This window comes from Manihot esculenta, chromosome 10 (assembly GCF_001659605.2).
Source record: "Manihot esculenta cultivar AM560-2 chromosome 10, M.esculenta_v8, whole genome shotgun sequence".
Lineage (NCBI taxonomy): Eukaryota > Viridiplantae > Streptophyta > Magnoliopsida > Malpighiales > Euphorbiaceae > Manihot > Manihot esculenta.
The window spans coordinates 27,063,994-27,087,381 of NC_035170.2; the positions used below are offsets into that span (position 1 = coordinate 27,063,994).

Here is a 23,388-nt window from a genome sequence, read left to right on the forward strand (position 1 = left end):
AGGCAACTTGTTTCCATAAATTTAAAGCCAATTCTGATTTCCGACAAAGTTTTAAGAAACATGTCAGCATCTCACATGAGATCTCCCACAGTATTGGCTTATACATAAATGACAATATAGATCTCTGTACATCTGGATTATTCACTAATGAACTCTAACTCAATTCCATTGAATTCTTCTTCAAGACTGTAAAGGTCTTGAATTTTAATCTCCATCAAATTCAAACCAATAAACAATTCAAATCAATAAACAATCAAAACAAAAGTAATGGTAGATTTTTACCTCTTTAATCTCACAACGAATGGTAGATTTTTACCTCTTTAAACTCGCAACGAAATTAAAAAAATTCACTAGATTTTAGCTGTATAGTCCGAGATGCTAATGGTAGATTTATGGCGGATAAAGCAGGCTGTTTTTGCAGTCAGATAGAGGTTAAATGTGCTGAGACAATGATTTTTCGAGAGACGTTGAGCTAGATTAAAGAGAGTGCGGATGAAAATACAATTGCTTCTATTCAGTTATGAAAAAGTAAGATATAGTTTTATTCACAAGTGTGCGAATGATATCGCTCATGTTCTAACATCGGCTCATTCTGAATTAAATCAAGGAGTTTGAATTCGTGTCCCTCCTCACATAGTTTCTTTGATCGCTTTGAATTAATAATATTTCTCCCCTTTTCAAAAAAAAAAAAAAACAAAAGGAATCAATATTGATGATCAAGGCTAAACTTGGATTTAACCATACTGCACAGTTTTTGCAAAGGAGGCATATAGAATTTTCACTGTTAATCCACAAAATACATTATGGTACATACAAAAGAACTCCAGAAATTCAAAAGGGCAACAACAAAGCAACAGCATTTTGACAATGGCACAATAAAAATGAATGGGGAAGGCAGCAATTGATCTCATTGCTCTGTGTTTGCTTTACTTGTGGGTTTTGCAATGCGGATAAAGCCCTGATATGTGCTCCGGCATGAAATCATGCCTCGTAAGAATTCCGACGATTGGAGGCCTCTGCAACACAGACAAAAAATACAAGGAAAGCATTCAAGGTTTAAACAGATAAACCAGACTAAAACGATCTAAAACAGATTGAATTGGCTACTGATTCCATAAAACTTTTGAAGCATTAGCAAACAAGATAACACAATTCGAAACGAATTTGGAATTAGAAATGTCTAATTATAAAAATACTTCTAACTTGGTCACTAAATCAGTCCAATTATTTTTATTGTGGCAATTTAGGCAAATTGCTTAAATTAGTTGCAATATCCAAGAGGTGAAATCAAATGAGTAAGTTTTCCCTACAGCCAGGTGTATACACTGAGCCAATCTATATATGCTATATAAGATAACACCATGACATATCATGCCTATAAATGCAAATGATAGCTTTCTATTAACTAGTGTATGAACACTTGGGTGCGGATAAGAATTTTCCTAAATTGATTTGGGGGTGTATCGGTGCTGATATTGGCAGCCCATATAGCAGAATTCAATACAAAATGGTGGACCCCATATGACATTTTTCTTAGTACTATTAGTTTCAACTGAGATTTAAACTCCAGACTTCTCAACCATGGAAAAGATTCCAATACCAATGAACTTGGGACAATTTTTTTTTCTTTAAAAAGAAAAAAGTCAACTAAGGTTGGCTTCTTTTTATTCATTTGAGTTACTTTAACCTGGTTAATCTTGATTGACCAAAGCTGAAGCAACTAGTCTGTAACAGCCGATATTTAAAACCCTGAAATTATGAGCAACAGAAATGAATAATAAGCAGAGTGAGTGAGTCTTACCCCTGGTGTCTTTGGTACAACGCACAGGTGTCTGAGGCCAAGCTCACGGAAGAGCACAGCAGCTTTAGCTAGAGACATGGTTTCAATCACAGTGTATGGAGATGTATTCGAAATGGGATGGAGATCCACATACATCTCCATCTCCTCCTCTGAAATGTTGAGATCCTCAAGCTTGACCCCCTTGCCTGAACCTGCCTTGGCAAAATCATGTGCTTTAAACATGCTCAAAATGCCTGATCTCCTCATCATCCTCCCCTTGGTAAACGTCTTTTCTTTAAGCAACACAAGCAGATGAGACCTTAGAACAAGTCCACACAGCTCTGCAGCATCTGTGTAAGGCGGCTCATCAATCACAGGGAATCCGTTATGGCCTGTCATTTTCAAAGTATGTAATATATTCCCTACTTTTTCTACCCCAGAAAATGCAATTAACGGGCCAGATACTACATCACTTGCAACTAAATTTCTCATGTATGGTTCGGCATGAGCTTCCATGTAAGGTAATCCTTTCAGCTTCACTATTTGATCATAAACTCCCTTGTTGAAACTGTCTGCTACAGTTTTTGAAACGAGGAGAACAAGCATCATCAAAGGAAGCATTAATAGATCATTAGTGAGTTCAAGAAGTATGACACAGAGAGAAACCGTCATCCTCATGGTCCCCCCGAGGAAAGAGGCAGCTCCAAGGAGGGCAAACAGACTAACATCAAGACTAGAGAGGGGAACAAGCAGGTTTCCAACAAGGCGACCATAGGAGGCCCCAGCAAGAATGACAGGGATGAAAAGTCCAGAAGGAATAGCAATGCCATAAGTAATTATGCCAAGGCCGTAAGTAGCAAAAAAGAAAACCAGAAGGGTGGGGAGCTTAAATCTCTTTTCAGTGCCAGGTGTTAACAAATTGCGTATAGCATCATCATTGGTGTTGAAAAAGAGGGAAGCAAGGTCATTGTAAGAGTTTGGTGGACACTGGAAATTTTTATAGTTTCCAGAACGACCTTCAGTGGGGCATAGCTCTGACAGGTCAGCAGGACAGGGAATGCATGGTGCGAGCCATGGGAGGCCATAGGAGCAACATGAGGTCAAAAGGGAAATGATGATCACGAGCAGAATCTTGAATGAAGGACCCCTCCTATAAGTCATTCAAAAATCAACATAAGCAAAAGTAGGGTGAATTTTGCATATTCAGACATCTATTCACAGAAGCACTTGACTTATTTCCTTTCTGAATCTTTAGTTTCATGGATGATTCAAACTGTACTGCAACATTTTTAAAATACTCAGTTTGCAAATTATTGACCTATGCATAATAAATAACTCCAAAAAGTGCTCCCAAAAAAATCTTAATGGTGCTCAACAATAACACAGTAACAAATATAAATGGCATCAGAAGTAGAAACTTCCAGGGACATACTCATTGATGATGCTATAAGTGCGGACGACTTTGTCAATACAGTAATTGTAGAGGCTTCCAAAAATTCCTCCCACAACTCCGAGGAATATAACTGCCAGAAGATCAAGTGTGTCGTAAGTGGCTTTTGTTGAACTTACATCAAACATGATCAGACCTCCTTCCCCAAATAGCCCACATTTTCCAGTACGGCAAAACCCTATGAAGCCTCTCAACACCACTGCTACAACAGCTGTTGTAAAGAAAGTTCTCCAAAGCAGAGCACTTCTCCACCTGAATTATATGAGAAAACAGCATGATCCCAATCAAGTTAGAACATAAAAGAAATACTAAAAGCTTTAAAAACATAAAAAGATTCTAATCAAGAAACAAGCAGACGATCCAGAACTGAAATCACTATTTATTTGCAACACAATTCCATATGTCCTAAGTGCTAAACACAATTAACAAATTGAATGTAGCTACCATCCCCTGCATTCTGAACAAGTCCAGACTCCAGACCCCATACTTCTTTAAGCATGTCATTCAAATCATAAATACAGATGCATCATTTTTAAAGTAGATTGTTATTTAATGCACTATGTACTTCTGAAACTTGAAAGTGAAATATAGTAGCAACTATAACAGTTCGAGTAAGTAAACATAGAGGCTGCTACTCTGACGCAAGGAAGGAAAAATGAGCGAGGAGGAAGATAGAAAAAAAGAGATACCATGAAACAGCTTCTTCAAGGGCAAATAGGACACCACCAACAGGAGCACGGAAAGCAGCTGCCACACCAGCAGCAGCACCACAAGTGACCAAGTCTCTTCGGTCCCGATCATTTTTGAAATATCTCAGCCACTTCCATGTTAAATGGTACTTGCGAGAACCACCCTGTCCAAGTAAGGAGGCAATGCAAGCACCAGTGTGGACCATAGGTCCTTCCTTACCAACAACAAATCCAGCACTAACTCCAAAAATGGATCCAAAAATCTGAGAAGTTTAGAATTAATAATTAACTTTGTTTTCCAAGCCACCTAAGCCCCAACTGTTAATAATAGAAAAATAATAAGCCATGGACTTCTAAGAACCACATAAAACAGAAGGGTTGATGTAATCCTATATCATTATCTCCTCAACTCAAACCAATAATTTTTTTAATTTATCAGGATCTTTAGATATAGTTAGAAGAAGAAGAAGAAAAGCAACGAGGAAAAGCATGACTGCACACTTGAGAAGAAGAAAACCACATCCAAAATGACAAACAAAACTAAAAGATTTCACTGGATGACAAGAATGTCAACCAAAAATAATCTGAGACCCCAAAGTTTCTCCACATAAGGGACAGCACCGAAATTGTTTTCATTTTATAATGCTTGCTTATGTTTATGATTGCAAAGGACAATAAGGTAACAAATAAAGAATGGACTGTTATACCCTGTTTCACCTCACAGACTCCCACAAGGCAGCCTATTTAGTTCCAGTCTTCTGAACTTTGTTTTTGCAACAAGTTTTGGACTCACCTTAACAAAAAGAGTAGTAGGAGCAAGAATAGATGGGGCATCTACACCATTCAGATATGCTTTAACCTCTGGAATGCCTGACCCTGCTGCTGCAGGAGCAACATAAGCACAGAGGACAGCAGCAGCAATGGCCAGAATCATGTTACAACCAGCATATGCAGCAAATGCAAGATAATAACTGCACTGGAATAAGAACCATCCAAAGTTACTCCACAGACAACAATTTTTTATTGCAAGAAAAATTCAAAAAAGCACAAAAGTTGTTTCATGGAGAAATAGAGCCAAGAGGGTAATGAAGTGAGCTGAAGTTTGATTACATTAAGAAACTTGGATAATGGCGAAAAGTAATAGGCTTACTTTTTCTCAAGCATGAGACTGCTAGTCAACAGAAATTTGAAACCAGCTATGTTCTCAACAGCAAGGTTATTGAATAAGCCAACAAGTCCTGTACCTAACCCAATAAGGAGGGCAAATGTCCACTTGAGAAAAACATATTGATATATCTGAACCTTCTTGCTAGTCCTCCAGTCCTGTTTAAAAAGTTCATTCTCCAAAATCCTGCAAAAATGCAAAGAAAAATGTTGAGCCAGATCTTATATATCTATCAATAACTATGCCTGTCGACCTGGAATACTCAAGTTACAGCAATGAAATTGTAGGAAAGAGTTTTAAGTTTAATATGGCAACCGCAGTTTATGTCTTTAAACTTTAATATGGCAACTGCAGTTTTTTGTTCCAATCCACCACTAATTGTTTAATGTAGCATAATCCATTATTGAGTATCCAAAGACTTGATCATACCAAGATCCCTTCATTTTAGCAACATATTCAGTAGGATATTAGGAGTTAACACAAAATCAGGAAACAGATAACAATATAATCAACTGCCAATCTCAAATAGAAATAAACATACTTTTAATGAAGTTAAACCAGATAAAGAGATAGAAAACAAAAAGAAAAGCTTCAAAGTCATAATTCTCAGACACGCATCAATATCCATCCATTACAAAAGACTTAAAGCACCCAGCAACATATTTAATAGATGAAATGCAAAAACAAAGAAAAAAAACAACTCTGTACTGTCAAATAAACATTTAGCCTCAAGAGAAAGTAACATAATTACACAAATTCAGATATTAGCATAAGCTAACTTCAACTAGCTTTTTTTTTTTTCAAACGAAAAAAAAAACCATAACATTAATCTGAAGCTTCATGCACCTGATTCGAAAATGGACAAATTTACTCCTGAACGATTAAAACTCAATAAACCCATTAATTTTCTAATCAATATAAAAATCAACCTATTCGTCCTGCGTTGACTTTGCACCAAGTTTGCTAATAAGTGTAAGCAATATCATGTTACCATAATCCCTGAGGATGATTCTGCTCAAAGTTTCCATTTAGTAATGCCATTAACTTTTGAAACCCATGCAAAATAAAACAATATATACAAAAAATGAAGTAAAGCATTTTTCTTCCCTCAAATACTAAACCGTCAATGCAAATCTCAAAATAAAAAAGATTCATCTTAATCCCAGAAATCTATCAAAACAACAATAGAGGATTTTCAACTTTTTTCCAGAAAACATAAACAAGAGAAAACGTAAAGAGAAGAGAAATCAAGAAAAGGGCAGCTTGAATAATAATAATAATAATAATAATAATAATAAAGTGAAGAAAATTACTCATAATCAAGACTCTCAATGGGGCAAGCATTGGCACCAACTATTGCAATCTGGGAGGTAGTATTTTTCCTGTTCCTGAGAAGAAGTGGCTCTCTCATTGAATTGAATTCCTTAGCCTCTGTGCTTCCTCCAGATGACGCATGATCTATCTCTATATCACTTCCCTCTCTTGAATAATCCAGCTTCACCTCTCTCCCTCCCTCCATTTTTCTCTCCCTCTTTCTCTCCTGTAAATAAAAATACCTATAAATAAAATCTTCCCAGAAATCTTTCTTCTCCAAAAGCCTTCTCCTTTCTCTTTCTATAATCTATCTATATATATCTGCAGCTATTCAGAGAAAGCGTTTACAGCTATTTGCTTAATATAACTCGATCCCTTCCTGAAATGGTGTCAACAACTCAAATGGGCTCAAATAAGAAAATAAATTGGAATCTTTCTTTGTATTTTCTTTTCTTTTCTCTTCTCTTCTTTTCTTTGCTTGCCCTTGGACGATCTCTCTCGACGAAACCGACTCTTGGTAATAATAATAATACTCTATTTTGAATTCATTCGGAAGAAATATCCTATGCACGTGCATGAAATAATTTAATTTCCACAATTAGTGTAATATGCGTGTAATATTCATCTTGACAATTGTCGCATCATATAAATTAAATTATTTTATAATTTAAATTTATATAAATATTTATTTTTAATATCAAAAAAATTTAATAATTAATTATTCAATTTTATAAATGCATTAAAATATTTTTAAATTTTAAAAAATATAATAATTAATTATTTCATTAGTTTTCATTATTTAATTTTTATGATAAAAAAATTCATTAATTATTATTTTAATTTTATAAAAAAATTTATTAATCAGAATATTTATTTGAAATTAATATTTTTATTTTAAATTTAAATTATTCTATTCAATAAAATATAATTAATAAAAATATGAATTGGAATGACTTTATAAAAGTGGAAGCACAGAGAATAATCAAATTTCTAATAATAAATGTAATTAAATTTGATAATTGTAATTAGATTTTTAATTTAATTGACTAAAGTATTTTTTTATTGGAATATAAATTTTATTTTATAAAATAATATAATTTTAATTAATTAAATATATAATTTTATTGTTAAAAAAAATTCTTTTTTAATTAAAACTCTAAATAAAATATTTTTCTTTTAAAATTAAAAAATATATTTTTCATTAATTATCTCATCATATAAATTTAAAAAATATTAAAATTTCTATATAAAAGCTTTTGTTGATATTATTTTATAAATTATAATAGTTAATATTTATGAAATTAATGTATTTAATATTTATTTTCAATTTGTATATGATTTATTATATTTATTTAGATTAGAATATATTTATAATATAAATAAAAGTGAAATAAATATTTATTATTATTATTTTAAAAAATTAATTATAATAGTAAGTTATTGAATTTGAATGAATATTAACATTTAAGAATTTCAATTGGACTATAATTTATTAAAGTGATAAATCATAATATCACAAACTAATATTAACAATTTAAACTAAGAATTAATACAAGTGTAATTTAAGTGTAATAAAATTCATTTTCTATTTTTATAAAAATTCACTATATTAATTTTAAATTTTAATTTTATAATATTAAAAATAAAATAAAATAAAATAAAATTTATTAAAAATAATTAACATTATCATTTGATTTATTAAAAAATAATGAAAAATATTAAATAATTTAAATAATAAATTTATTTAATTTATAAAAATATATTAAATATCAAATTATTAGAATAATATTAAAATATTACATAATAAGTTTAAATTTTAAAATTTTTATTATTGTTTATATTTAAATTATTATAATTAAATTTTTATTATAATTTAAATTTATAATATATATAAATAATTAAAATTTATAAATATTATTACGAGTTTAAAAATGTACAAGTTGGATAACACTAATTGCTAATAAATATATATATTTTACGTTTTATAAAAATATTATTTTTTAAATACATATTTTTAAAAAATAATTAAAAATTGGAGAGATGGGGGAGCCATGATCCCTTGTATCTCCACCACAGATTCTATTGGTGAATGACAATAGATAGAGATCGATATAAATGATACGTCTTCCATCTCTATCACCTTTATTTACTTATTTTATTTATTTTAAAATTATTATTGACTTTTTTTAATTATGATAATATATAAATTAAGTATTATAATTTTATTTTATTTTAAAAAAATTAAAATATTTTTCAATATTTAATAAAATTAAATATATTTAAAATAAATATAATTAAAAAGTGAATAAAAAATTATATTTTTCATATATATATATATATATATATATATATATATATATATATATATATATAATAAAATATATAAAAATTATTGGACAGATAATTATTGATTGATTAAACGTGGGCTTTGATCATGCATTCAAAGCTGACAAAACTTGGATGTAACCTTAGTTGGATTATATATTCTGAGACTCAAATTGTCAACCATGTATAGCTTCTTTAAATTACCTTTATGTCCCTTACTCAGTTTAAATTAATACATATATTTTTTTTATTTTTAAAATTCAACAGTTTAATAAAAATATTATAATTAAAGATCTCAAACCCATTCCTTAAGGTGAGCATTCGGTCGGTTCGGTTTAAAATCGAATCGAACTGAATAAACTAAAAATTAAAATTTTAGTGTTTATAAAAATCAAATCGAATCGATTTTGATTAGAAATCGAATCGAATCAAACCGGTCTGATTTGGTTCGATTTAATCGATTTTAATTTTTAATAATTTTTTATTTTTTACACTTTATTTTTAATATTTTAAAATTTAATTAAAATATTTTAATCTTAATATGATTTAATTTCTCTATAGTATTGAAAAAACATATTATTATTACTAATCGGTTCGGTTCGATTATTTCGATTTTTTTTATTAAAATCGAACCAAATCAAAATAATCGAAATTTTTGAAATTAAAAACCGAATCGAATCAAAATGTATAAAAAAACTAAATTAAATTTTTAAATTAATTCGATTCGATCGATTTTTTCGGTTTAAACTGAATACTGCTCACCTGTCGGAACTTAAAACTTGAGAAAGGATATTTATTACTTATAAATAAAAATATTATAAGCTTATAAACAGTTTATAGGTATAAAAAAAATTAATTGATCTCTTAATTTATTTTATTACTTATAAATTAATTTAATCAATTAAATTATTATATTATTTTTATTAAAAATTTATTTAAGAGATTCCACAAATTTAAAATTGAGTGAATAAATAAAATAAAATATAAATTTAATGTGGTAAAAATGGCTCTCAGTAAAGAAGTGTCCGAATAAATTATATATGCCCGGATTATTAAAAAGTTGAGCCCGCGAATTAGTTTTTATCAAAAAATTTGTTTACTAAGACTCCATTCAGTTGTAAAAATAATTTATATTTAAAAATATTTTCTCTAAAAATATTTTTTATAAAAATATTTATAATTTATTTTTTATTATTTAATTTTAATTTAAAAAATAAATTTTATTAATAAATTTATATACAAATGTATTAATCAAACCTATAAATAGATTTTAAGAGATTACTTAAAAAATAATTAGTTAAATATATTAAACTTATTAAGAAAAACTCCATTCTATATATAGTTTTTATTGATTAAACCTATAAAAACTCCATTCTCTTACTATTTAACTTTTTTTCACATATATTAAAAAAATAATTTTTTATTAACTTTTTATTACATCTATAAATATATTAAATTTATTAAATAATAAGAGATATTTTAAGAAATTACTTAAAAATAAAATAAAATTAAATAGAATTTTAATAATAAATTTAATATTGTCTTTGTCTAGCTTTGCTGAGATACAGCTAGATTTATAAATTATACTCGCTTGGTTGACTTGACAGCCTTTTTATATTGAAGAAAATATTTTTAAATAAATAATATAGACATTATAAAAATTAATTAAACTATGAATTATTAGCACACTCATCCATTGATCAGCTCACGATCCATTGATTAATTAAACATAAATAATATATAAGCATGAGCCATGTTCTCCGGAATATTCTGCCAAGGTTCTCCTTTACGGCAATTCTTGTCTAGTGGTGAAAAAATTAAAATATAAAAATAAAGAAATTTAAAATAACTTGTGAAAAAATATTTTGAAAGAGAGATTGAAAATTAAAAGTGTAAAATTTAAAATTTTTTAAATTTATTTAAATGTATTTATCATTAAATTAAATTTATAAGTATTAAAATATAATAATTTATAATTAAAAATAAAAATTTATTTAATTAAATCATTAAATAGTTGATAATTGTTGCTGATAGTTAATAGGTAATAGTAATATCTCATTGTAACTGATATTTAATAATTAATTATAACTAACATATATGTGATGTTTTAATTATATTTATCTGATATTTAATAATTAATTATAATTATTATATTTTAAATATTTCAATAATATTTATCAATAACTGTTGGCGTGTAAAAAGATAATAAAAATATTATTAATTTATTATATTAATGGAATAATATAAAAATATTAATTTATTATATAATAATTAAAAATAATTTTTTAAAAATAATATAATAATAACTATTATAAATTTTAAAAAATAATATAAGGGATGAACAAGCAGCAGAACGTGACACGTCCGGATGAATCATGAAAGTACAGTGTAAGTGAGTCGTGGGGTGGCTGTCCACTGTCAACAAATAAATGCGGAAGCTGACAACGTGACGAGCGGACCAACTTCTTTCATAGATGCAGATATCTACGTCTTACCAACTCAGCTGTCCATTTGTAACAATTGGAGATTTGACAACGCAACACCTACCCAAACCGAGTCGAGTTTGTTTTGTTCTCCGATTTTTTTTTCTTTTCCCAACAAATTGAGATTTTTCATTAAAAGCAAATACATAAAAGCGTCTAGAGATTAAAAATAACCAAACATATAGATCAAAATATAAAAAATTTAAAAATTTAATTCAAATTTTAACATGATATAAGATCAAACAGAGGTAAAATAAAAATATTATTTTTTAGAGTCATCATTTTTAGCCGGAATGAATATTAAAAATTTCATCACTAATAAATTGAAAAGTTTTAAAACACATATCAAACTAAAAAAAACCACAATAGATATTTTGAAAACCTTAAAAAATAGCATATTCAATAAAAATAAATAAATTTCAATTCCCACCAAATCAACGGTTGCTCACAAACATAAAGAATATTTAGAAGTGTTATATTAAAATATTGAGTCAAGAGCTATCCACGAACTGAAAAAAAACTCTGATGAAAACGAATAAAGTGTGCTTTTTGAAAATTCAAATTACACTTTTTAAAACTTTGCTCAATACGCCACCATTCTTAACCAACGACAGACTTGAGATAGAATGGTCTATCTGAAATTCCAACCACCTATACATATCTGAAAAAAATAATCTCACAATTTAGCATCAAAAAGTAAGGACAAACATTAAAGAAACACTCTTTTATAATTATATATCTGCTCAAGAAATCAAATAAAAGTAATAAGGAGAAAAAATAAATAACTAAAAGATCACAGCCTGAATGGAGAGGGAATGATAGGTCCCAATAAAAAGCTAAGAAATTTAATAAAAAAAATAGGAAGTTTGTATTTTCATTGCTGTTCTGCTACTGCAAATTACATGTTATTAAGAAGGAAAATAACAATTTTGCCTATTCTCATGGCCACAAATCGGTAATAATGAGATTTATTTGCTTTGACTCTAAGTGCAATTGACTAAGCAAATTACACACTTAAAAATAATAAATAAATAAGTGCAGCAAAAATAAATGACAGCAGCAACATTATTAGTTCAAGAACTTCCTATTCTTCACAATGACTCTTGTTGACCGACGTACTGGCGTATCATTACCTCCCCCATCAGATGGAATCTTGTCCTCAAGGTTCAGATGCGGAAACCGTAGTTGCAGTTCTGCAGAATGTTCCCAGGTGGCATCCTCAAGTGGCAAATTTTTCCAGCGAACAAGAACTTCTTCCAAGAAGCAATTGCCAGTTTTAGTCCAACGAGCATCCAATATTTTTTTAGGTTCCAAAACAGCATATCCATCATCTGTAAGCTGTGGCAAGTCATTAGAAATAGGAACAGCAGCGCCAACATGTTGTTTTAGAAGGAAAACATGAAAAACTGGATGGATTTTCAAAGTAGCAGGCAATTGTAATTTATAAGCCAAATTTCCAATTTTTTCAATGACAGGAAATGGTCCATAAAAGCGATTGGCTAATTTCTGAAATGCTCGCTTGGAGACAGACTGCTGACGATAAGGTTGTAGCTTAAGATAAACTAAATCACCAGGAGAGAATGAAACATCTATGCACTTCTTATCTGCAGATTGCTTCATGTGATGTGCAGCACGGGAAAGATGGATTTTTAAGTCTTGTAAAATCGCATCCCTCACTGCTAATGTCTGATCAACCTCTTGAACTAAGGAGTGGCCCAACTCATAACATGGAATCATTGGAGGGTCTCTGCCATACAAAGCTAAAAAGGGAGTCATGCCAATAGAGATGTGAAAAGATGTATTGTACCAATACTCTGTCCAAGGCAAAAAAGTGCTCCATTTGTGTGGTTGTTGACTTGCAAAACAACGCAGATACTGCTCCAAACAGCGGTTAGTGACCTCAGATTGTCCGTCAGATTGAGGGTGACATGAAGAGCTCATATTCAATTTAGTTCCAGACAGCTTGAAGAACTGTAACACCCGGCTCGAGTCCGGCCTCAGAATTCCTGTAGTCTGGTGGCATTCGGGTGTCGGAACCCTTGAGAAGGGTCATACAGATGTTTTCTTATGTATTTTGACTTGTTTTCAGGTTTTAAGTAGCCAAAAATAGCTCATGAAAATAGGATCGCGATCACTAATAATCGATCTCGGCATGCCATGATATTTCACAACCCCATCCACAAATTTTTCAGCTATCACTTTTGCAGAGTAAGGATGTGATAATGCCAAGAAGTGGGCATATTTGCTTAGGCGATCAATGACAACCAGAATTGAATCTTTTCCACAAGAGGAAGGAAGACCATCTATAAAGTCCATTGCAATATCATCCTAGACTTGATGTGGAATTGGCAATGGTTGAAGAAGACCAGCTGGGGAGGAGTTTACTGCTTTATTCTTCTGACAGAAAGTGCAAGCTGCAATATAATTTTCAATATGTGTTCGCATAGAGGGCCAATAGAATTGCTGGGCTATTCTCTTAAAAGTGCGTAAAACACCAGAATGACCACCAATAGGAGAGTCATGAAATTCCTACAAGAGTTGAATAGGCAAGTCAGAAGTTGGAGGAATTACCACGCGATTTTTGTAAAACAATAATCCAAATTTCCAAGAGTATGGCTGCCCCGGTTTTGCAGTTGCCTTTTTATCAAGATCAATCATATACGGATCAGTAGAAGCAAGGGATTTAGTGCGATCCCAAAGAGAGGCATGAGGCATGAAAAGTGCATTGAGACTGGGACTTCCCTGTACACGTGATAAAGCATCTGCCACTTTATTTTCTTTGCCCGACTTGTATATAATTTCATAATCATACCCTAAAAGCTTTGAAACCCAATTCTGTTGTTCTGGTGTGATAACCCGTTGCTCCATCATATATTTCAGGCTTCGCTGATCTGTGTGAATAAAAAATTTGCGACCGAGAAGATAAGGACGCCAAGTATGAACCGCTTGTAATACAGCCAGCATCTCCTTAGCATAAGTGGACCAGGTTTGCTTAGAGATCCCCAAGGCATGGCTCATGAATGCTATTGGGCGATCCTGCTGAGATAAGACGCTCCAATTCCTGTATTAGAGGCATTGGTTGTTGTAATACCTGGCTAGACTCCGGTATCGGAATTCCTACCGTCCGGTGGAATCTCGGATGTCGGAGACCTCTAGAAGGGTAGAACCATGTTTTATAAAAATGTTTTCATGTTTTAATAGTTTTAAAAAAGTATGAAACTAAATGAGTTTTTGCATGAAAATAGCATTGGAGGAAAACCCAGGTTCGGCCGCCGAAAGTCAAGTTCGGCCGCCGAACATGCATGCGTTTTGGAGGCACGTTAGGCCCCCGAAAGCATGAGTTAGGAAGTTCAGGTTCGGCCGCCGAAAGTCAAGTTCGGCCGCCGAACATTGCATGGATGCGGAGGCACATTCGGCCCCCGAACGTGGCCTGGCCAGCCACCTATAAATGGGGCACTTAGCCGAAATGGGCGAGCTTTCTCCCATTTTCGGCCACAGCAAGCTTCCGACCTTCCTTTTGCAACTCTTGTGTTCTTCCTCCAAATCTCTTCCATTTTTCTTGAGTTTTAAACTCACATTGCAAGTTTTGAGCATTTAAACCAAGTTTTGGAGCTTTGGGAACTTAGGAGCTCATTTTCTTGGATCTCCGAGTTTAGGTCGTCTCTCTCTCGATCTTCAAGAGGTAAGAGCCGATCTTAAGCTCCTTATGTGTTTTAAATAAGTTTTATGCAAGATCTATGGGTAGAAATGCATGTTAGGGTATATGTTGAGTTTATGGGTTTTGATGCTTTGATGAACAATGTAGCTTATTTATGTGTTGTTGGAAGTGTTGTAGATGGGGTATATGATAGTTTGAGACCCCTAGGCGTAATGTATGTGAAGTATGCATGTTGTAGAGCAAGATTATGCATGATTAGAGGTTTTGGGAGGCAAGAGGTTCGTTTGAACCAAGTTTCTGCCCTTTGGCAGAAACCAGGTTCGGCAGCCGAAGGGAGTTTCGGCCGCCGAACCCCCTTTGTGGAGGCAGCATTCGGCTGCCGAAGTTGCCCCCGAAAAGAGACTTTCGTCTCTGTCTGGGACTTTCGGCCGCCGAAGGTGCCGCCGAAAGTGCCTGACTTTCGGATCTGTCCAGGACTTTCGGCCGCCGAAGGTGCCGCCGAAAGTGCCCTGTTCAGCCATTTCATGCATGTATTTCTATGATTATTTCAGGATGTTCTAGGGGATTTTTGGGGAGTTTATCAGAGTTATGTTTATGTGTGATTGGTCCCTCATTGGAGTCCACCTGTGTAGGTTCGGACCCGAGGAACCGAGGACCTCAGCAGTGAGATAGCTGCTTCAGAGTCTGTAGAGCTTCAGCCAGAGGTGAGTGGAATGAACCTTAAGTTTTTAAATAAATGAAATATAACTTTTTGAAGCATGTTCATGCATCATATATGCCATGTGATATTTTAGGTTGTTTGCATTAGTTTTCACGAATATGTTGCATTGCATAATATGATGTGGATGCGGATTGGCTATTGAATGATCCTCTAGTCCTCCTATGGTATGATATGATGATGATACGGTATGGATTGCCAGTGAGGCCCATTCTACGCCCCTGGACTATGTTAAGAGAAAGACCAGTGAGGCCCATTCTACGCCCCTGGCATATTGGAATGTTATGTTATGTTATGTTATGTTATGTATGTAAGAGAAAGACCAGTGAGGCCCATTCTACGCCCCTGGCACGATTGGACTATGTTGAGGACTATAGGTGACAATACCATCCTTATGTGATATGTTTGTGATGTGTTGCATTTCATGGAAGCATGAAATATTTAATATATGTTTTCTCTATTCTGCTCACTGGGCTTTATAGCTCACCCCTCTCCCCTAACCCCAGATGTGCAGGTGCAGGGTAGATCAGGAGGTTAGCCAGAGTATGGAAGATATGTTTATGTAATAGTTAGATTGTGGACATGACAATTGTATTATGATATAATGTAAAAGTGTTTTAAGTTATGTTATGTAATTGGAATATCGAGGATAGAGTTGTGCTTGACCAATGCAGATTGTTAATCCCACTTGTATGTACATGGTCCTTATGATATGAGATATGAGGTTATGTTTCAGCCAAGCTTATGTATGATGAGATACCCCATTGGAGCATTTTGATGAGGGCTCCAGTGGAGGTTTATGTTATGTTTATGAGAATGTTTACAGGTTTATGAGTTTTGTTGATCATGTATGGGATTAAACAGGATTACAGGTTATGTCAGGCTTGCTACGGTTCCCGGCGGCCTTATGCCGATCTGGATCCTAGCGCCGGTAGCGGTCCGGTTTTCCGGGGCGTTACAGAGTGATGACAAATGGTTCATCAAAATTGGGCATGGCTAGTGTTGGAGTAGTAGTCAAAGCTTGCTTTAAGGTCAGAAAGGAGGTATCAGCTTCGTCAGTCCAGAAAAAGTTTCCTTTCTTCAATAAATTTGTCAATGGTTGAGCTAGAACTCCATAATCACGCACAAATTTTCTGTAATAACCTGTAAGGCCCAAAAAACCACGCAACTCAGTTATAGTAGATGGTTTAGGCCAATCAAGAATTGCCTTGACCTTGGATTGATCCACATGTACACCCTCACGAGAAACAATATGCCCCAAGTATTCAATTTGTTGTTGGCCAAAAGCACACTTGCTGAGTTTAATAAAGAAATGATGCTTTCGAATTAACTCAAAAGCCAGCCGCACATGCTCCATATGTGATTCCCAAGACGGGCTATATATAAGAACATCATCAAAGAAAACAAGCACAAATTTCCTTAAGTAGGGTCGGAAAACTGTGTTCATTAGAGCCTGAAATGTTGATGGAGCGTTGCATAGGCCAAAAGGAATTACCAGATACTCATAGTGACCGTTATGAGTCCGGAAAGCCGTCTTATACACATCTGATGGATGAACTGAGATAAGACTGCTCCAATTCCTGTATTAGAGGCATTGGTTGTGATGACAAACGGTTCATCAAAATTGGACATGGCTAGTGTTGGAGTAGTAGTCAAAGCTTGCTTCAAGGTCAGAAAGGAGGTATCAGCTTCGTCAGTCCAGAAAAAGTTTCCTTTCTTCAATAAATTTGTCAATGGTTGAGCTAGAACTCCATAATCACACACAAATTTTCTGTAATAACCTATAAGGCCCAAAAAACCACGCAACTCAGTTATAGTAGATGGTTTAGGCCAATCAAGAATTGCCTTGACCTTGGATTGATCCACCTGTACACCCTCACGAGAAACAATATGCCCCAAGTATTCAATTTGTTATTGGCCAAAAGCACACTTGCTGAGTTTAATAAAGAAACGATGCTTTCGAATTAACTCAAAAGCCAGCTGCACATGCTCCATATGTGATTCCCAAGACGGGCTATATATAAGAACATCGTCAAAGAAAACAAGCACAAATTTCCTTAAGTAGGGTCGGAAAACTGTGTTCATTAGAGCCTGAAATGTTGATGGAGCATTACATAGGCCAAAAGGCATTACCAGATACTCATAGTGACCGTTATGAGTCCGGAAAGCCGTCTTATACACATCTGATGGATGAACTCAAACTTGGTGGAATCCTGCAATGAAATCAAGTTTAGTAAAATAAGTGGATCCATAGAGTTCATCAAGCATATCTTCCACCGTAGGAATCGGAAATCGATCCCGAATTGTAACTTCATTAAGAGCACAGTAGTCTGTACAGAATCTCCAGGAGCCGTCCTTTTTCTTCACTAGCAAAATAGGAGAAGAAAAGGGACTTGTACTAGCCCGAATTAGACCCAATCTCAGCATATCCTGAACTTGCTTCTCAATTTTCTCCTTTTGAAAGTGAGCATACCTGTAAGGTCTTACATTACTAGGATCGGTACCTTCTTTTAGATTGATGTTGTGGGAAATTGCTCTTTCTGGTGGCAACTAAACTGGTTTCTGAAGGATATCAGAATATTGAGTTAACAACTTTTGCATGTCTGGATGTAATCCTTCAGGCAAAACAGAGGAAGAGGATTCCATACAGATAGCAAAAACTGAACCTTGTTGCCGCAGTTCCTTGGTCATGGCTTTCAAGGAGAGAGGTTCAATTGGCTTACTCCGAATTCCCTGTAAGTGTCTCTGCTGGCCGTCCCATTTGAAATCCATCGTCAGATCCTTCCAGTTACAAGCAATAGTTCCCAGCCGTTGCAACCATTATACTCCCAAAACAACATCTAGACCCATTATTGGCAGAGAAAAGAAAGTAGCCACAAAGGGTATACCTTGAAGCGAGAAGGGAATATTGTTGAATTTACTGCTGCAAAGTAATGGAGTACCATCGGCCACTTTGACATTGAAAGGCTTGGTCGGCTTTCCTGGAAGTTTGAGTATCTCAGCAATTTTTGCATTGATGAAATTGTGAGTTGAGCCGCTGTCAATCAGAGCAATTAATTCGAAGGAATTGATTTGGATAGCAACTCTCACAGTACCCACTGAAGACCATCCTGTAAGGGCATGCAAAGAAATCTCAGGCTCTGCGGTATCATCGTCTTCGTCATCAAAATTACATCCACCGTCGAGTAGAAGCAGTTAAGGTTTAGAACACCTGTGACCTGGCACAAGCTCTCCTTTTCTGCATCTCTTCCCAAGTGAGCCTCTTTACTAGTGTCGTTGGTTTGCCCTTAACTGGAGAAGAAGAGCTCAACTGGGAAGATGGGCGAGTTGCCTTTCATTGTCGCAGCAACTGCTCATCCCTCATTCGAGCGTAATCAATTGCTTCCTTGAGTGTCTTAGGCTTGAACATTCTGATACCATTTGAAATCTCTGTTTTGAGGCCGCCCATAAATGTTCCCACTAGGGCTTTCTGCGTCCATCCTTTCACCTTATTACCCAAGCGTTCAAATTCTCGCTGGTATTCTCTCAAGGGACCAATTTGTCGTATTTTGGAGAGGGACTCGTCAAAATCCTCGCATTCAGTGGGTCCAAAGCGGGACCATAATTCGTCGACAAAGGCCTCCCGGGTAATTTCCTTGTTCTCTTCTTTATACGTACGTTGCATCCACCTCCACCATTAATTAGCTTCTCCTTGGAGATGATAAGAGGCTAAATACACATTTTTAGTAGGGATCATTTTTTGATAGTCGAAAAACTGTTCCACTTTAGCCATCCATTCTGTTCGATCATCGCCTGAAAATTTAGGGAATTCGATTTTAGCGAGTTTGGAAGCGAAGATAGGCTTTCCTCCCTCTATCGATTCCTTCGTGTTAGAACGACTCTGGCTATTATCACCAACACTGTTGGTTCCTTCTTTAGTAGGAAGAGTCATCTCAGAGAACTTCGAGATGGCTTTTTCAATCTGCTGCAGTTTTTCGTTAAGCCCTTGATCCATGTTGCTAATGGAATCTTGAAGTTGCCCAACAACAGCTTTCAAGTTTTCAATTCGTTCCTTATTGGTTGCCATAGGGATCGAAAAGAAATAGAAAAAAAAAAGATAGATAACGCGGCTCTAATACCAATGATAGGTCCCAATCAAAAGCCAAGAAATTTGATAAAGAAATAGGAAGTTTGTATTTTCATTGCTGTTGTAACGACCCGAAAATCGGACCGCTACCGGCGCTAGGATCCAGATCGGCTTAAGGCCGCCGGGACCCGTAGCAAGCCTGACATCTAATCTGTAAACCTGTATAATCCCATACATGATCAACAACATACATAAAAATTAAAACTTTTCTTTCCATATACATCAACCATACTCAACCTGTGCATGCACTGTATACAACATAAATCATAAACATTGATCCCTCTGTGGGGTCTCATCAGTGCCCCCAAATGGGTGACATAACATATGTTGAGTTGGTTTGCATAAATGACATAAAATATTCAAGATCATGTATTAAAAGGGATAGCAACATTCTATGGTCAAGCACACCTCTAATATCCATAAACATCATTACATAACTATACTGTACTTTTACATTACATCGTACTACGATTTGTCATGTCCACATTCTATCTATTACATAAACAAGCTTTACTCTAACCGACCTCCTCTTCTATCCTGTACCTGCAAGCCTGGGGGTAAAAGGGAGAGGGGTGAGCTAAAAGCCCAGTGAGTTGAACTATAAAACATATAAACACTATGCTCCAAGCTAACTCTGTGCCAGGCCGTAGCATGGGGTCCTGGTCTTCCTGTCATACATACATTACTTACCATTATCCCAGGGCCTCCTCTAGACTCCTGGTCTTCGAGTCCCATTACCGTGCCAGGCCGTAGAATGGGGTCCTGGTCTTTCCTTACTCTGTGCCAGGCCGTAGAATGGGGTCCTGGTCTTCCTGTCATGGACTAATTGGGTCATCTAACATTCACCCACATCAACAACAATCGATGCAATGCGGCATATTCGTGAAAGCTAATGCAATCATCCTATTGCATAATCATGATGCATGAAACATGATAAAACATTTAATTTCTTAATTTAAAAGATTAAGTTTAGTTCCACTCACCTCTGGCTTACTCTGACAACACCGAATCAGCTGAACTCACTGCTGGGGTCCTCGGTTCCTTGGGTCCGAACCTACACAGGTGGACTCTAATGAGGGACCAAACATACCTAAACATAACTATAAACTACTCCCCAAAAACCCCCTAAAACATCAAGGAACAACCATAGAAAAACATGCAAAGGAGGCCTGGACAGGGCACTTTCGGCGGCAAGTTCGGCGGCCGAAAGTCCCTCCAGAGCCGAAAGTCAGGCAGGTTCGGCGGCACCTTCGGTGGCCGAAACTCCCAGACAGAGACGAAACTCGTGCATGTTCGGCGGCACTTTCTGCGGCCGAAACTGCCAGACAGAGACGAAAGTCTCCTTTCGGGGGCAAGCTTCAGCAGCCGAAAGGCTGCCTCCCCAGCCATGTTCGGCGACCGAAAGTCCTTCGGCTGCCGAACCTGGTTTCTGCCAAAGGGCATAAACTTGGCTCCATTTGCACATTTCGCCTCCAAACCTTCCAAACATGCATCAAACCTATTCTACAACACACAAACACAAGCATGCATGCTCCTAGGGGCCTCAAAACAACATAAACCCCATCTACAACACATCAAGCATCCACATTGCTCAAGAACATACATTTATACCCATAAACATAACCATAACCTAAACATGCATTCTAACCCATAGATCTACTTAAAACTTAACTTAAAACATGAAACGAGCTTAAGATCGGCTCTTACCTCTTGAAGATCGAGAGAGACGACCAAAAACTCGGAGTTGGGAGAGATTGGGTTCTTGAACCTCCAAGCTCCAAAACTTTGCTCAAAAGCTCAAATCTTCAAAACAAAGTTAAAACAAATGAAAATCTTGAAAGATTTAGAGGAAGAACATCAAAGATTGGTGAGGGACGGCGGAGAGCTCACCTTGGCCGAAAATGGGGAAAAAGCTCGCCCGTTTTCGGCTAAGGGACCCTTTTATAGTGGCTGGCCAGACCACGTTCGGGGGCCGAATGTGCCTCCGCATGCATGCCATGTTCGGCGGTCGAACTTGAGGTTCGGCGGCCGAACCTGGACTTCCCTCACCTATGCTTTCGGGGGCCTAAAGCACACCCGCAACGCATGCATGTTCGGCGGCCAAACTTGAGGTTCGGCGGCCGAACCTGAGTTTTCCTCCAATGCTATTTTCATGCAAAAACTCGTTTTCTTTCATGCTTAAAACATAAAACACATTAAAACATTTTATAAAAACATGGTTTTTACCCTACTAGAAGCTTCCGACATCCGAGATTCCACCGGACGGTAGGAATTCCGATACCGGAGTCTAGCCGGGTATTACATTCTCCCCCCCTTAAGAACATTCGTCCCCGAATGTTCCTCAACTAGCACATGCAAGGCATACAACATATCATACACATAAAACACATAGAGACTAACCTTAAAAGAGATGAGGATATTGCCGGAGCATAGACTCCCGTGTCTCCCAAGTGCACTCTTCCAGATTGTGGTGGTTCCAAAGGACTTTCACCATCGGGATTTCCTTGTTCCTTAGCTTTCTGATTTGAGTGTCCAGAATCCGTACCGGCTGCTCAACATAGGTGAGATCCTCTTGGATCTCCACATCAGGCTCACTAAGAACCTTGCCCGGATCTGACACGAACTTTCTCAACATAGAAACATGGAAAACCGGATGGATTCTCTCCATTGAAGTAGGTAAATCCAGCTTGTACGATACATTCCCAATCTTTTGCAAGACTTCAAAGGGTCTGATGTACCGCGGAGCCAGCTTACCCTTCTTCCCGAACCGAACCACTCCTTTCATTGGAGACACCTTGAGCAATACCAAATCCCCCTCCTGAAACTCTACTTGCCTTCTGCGGATGTCTGCATAACTCTTCTGTCTGCTTGCAGCCGTCTTGATTCTTTCTCTGATTAGGGGTACCACCCTGCTGGTGATCTCTACTAGCTCAGGCCCTGCCAAGGCCTTTTCTCCAACTTCTTCCCAGCAAACAGGTGACCTGCACTTCCTTCCATATAAAGCTTCATATGGAGCCATCCCGATGCTAGCATGATGGCTGTTATTGTAGGCAAACTCCATCAAAGGTAGATGCTGCCTCCAAGAACCGCCAAAGTCCAGCACACACATTCTTAGCATATCTTCTATGGTCTGGATGGTCCTCTCTGACTGTCCGTCTGTCTGTGGATGGAAGGCAGTGCTGAAATCCAATCTAGTACCCATGGCATTCTGCAGACTCCGCCAAAACCTGGAGGTGAACTGGGGTCCTCTATCTGACACTATAGAAACAGGAACCCCATGCAGTCTGACTATCTCATCAACATACTCCTGCGCCAACTTGTCCACAGAATAGCCACTCCTGACAGGGATGAAGTGAGCAGATTTGGTGAGTCTGTCCATAATCACCCATATGGAGTCCAATCTGTTGGACGTCGCCGGTAACCCCACTACGAAGTCCATAGCTATATTCTCTCATTTCCACTCTGGAATAGGTAGCGGGTTAAGCATTCCAGCCTGCTTCTGATGTTCCAGCTTCACCCTCTGACATACTTCGTAGGCTGACACAAACTGTGCCACTTCTCTCTTCATAGCTGGCCACCAATAAACCTTTTTCAGATCTTGATACATCTTGGTGGCCCCGGGGTGAATGCTGTATCTTGCATTATGAGCCTCTCTCATAATGTCTCCTTTTAGCCCTATG

General features: G+C 35.8%; 1 protein-coding gene across 1 annotated transcript; it reads right to left on the reverse strand.

Moving 5' to 3' along the window:
• Window positions 1-709: 709 nt before the first annotated feature.
• On the reverse strand, window positions 710-6,940 carry LOC110625044 (chloride channel protein CLC-c). The gene is made up of 7 exons (XM_021770540.2): window positions 6,398-6,940; window positions 5,070-5,270; window positions 4,713-4,890; window positions 3,920-4,182; window positions 3,213-3,482; window positions 1,802-2,930; window positions 710-1,016 (listed from the first exon to the last, which is right to left on the reverse strand). Exons 1-7 carry the CDS (start codon window positions 6,601-6,603, stop codon window positions 927-929), a joined length of 2,337 nt encoding a protein of 778 aa, XP_021626232.1. The 5' UTR covers window positions 6,604-6,940; the 3' UTR covers window positions 710-926.
• Window positions 6,941-23,388: the final 16,448 nt, after the last annotated feature.

Excerpts from the sequence above, each read along its gene's own strand:
- LOC110625044 (XM_021770540.2), bottom strand. The coding sequence starts at position 6,603 with ATGGAGGGAGGGAGAGAGGTGAAGCTGGATTATTCAAGAGAGGGAAGT. Across the intron at positions 4,183-4,712 it reads CTACTACTCTTTTTGTTAAG|ATTTTTGGATCCATTTTTGG; the intron begins GTGAGTCCAAAA and ends TAAACTTCTCAG. Across the intron at positions 1,017-1,801 it reads TTGTACCAAAGACACCAGGG|AGGCCTCCAATCGTCGGAAT; the intron begins GTAAGACTCACT and ends TCTGTGTTGCAG.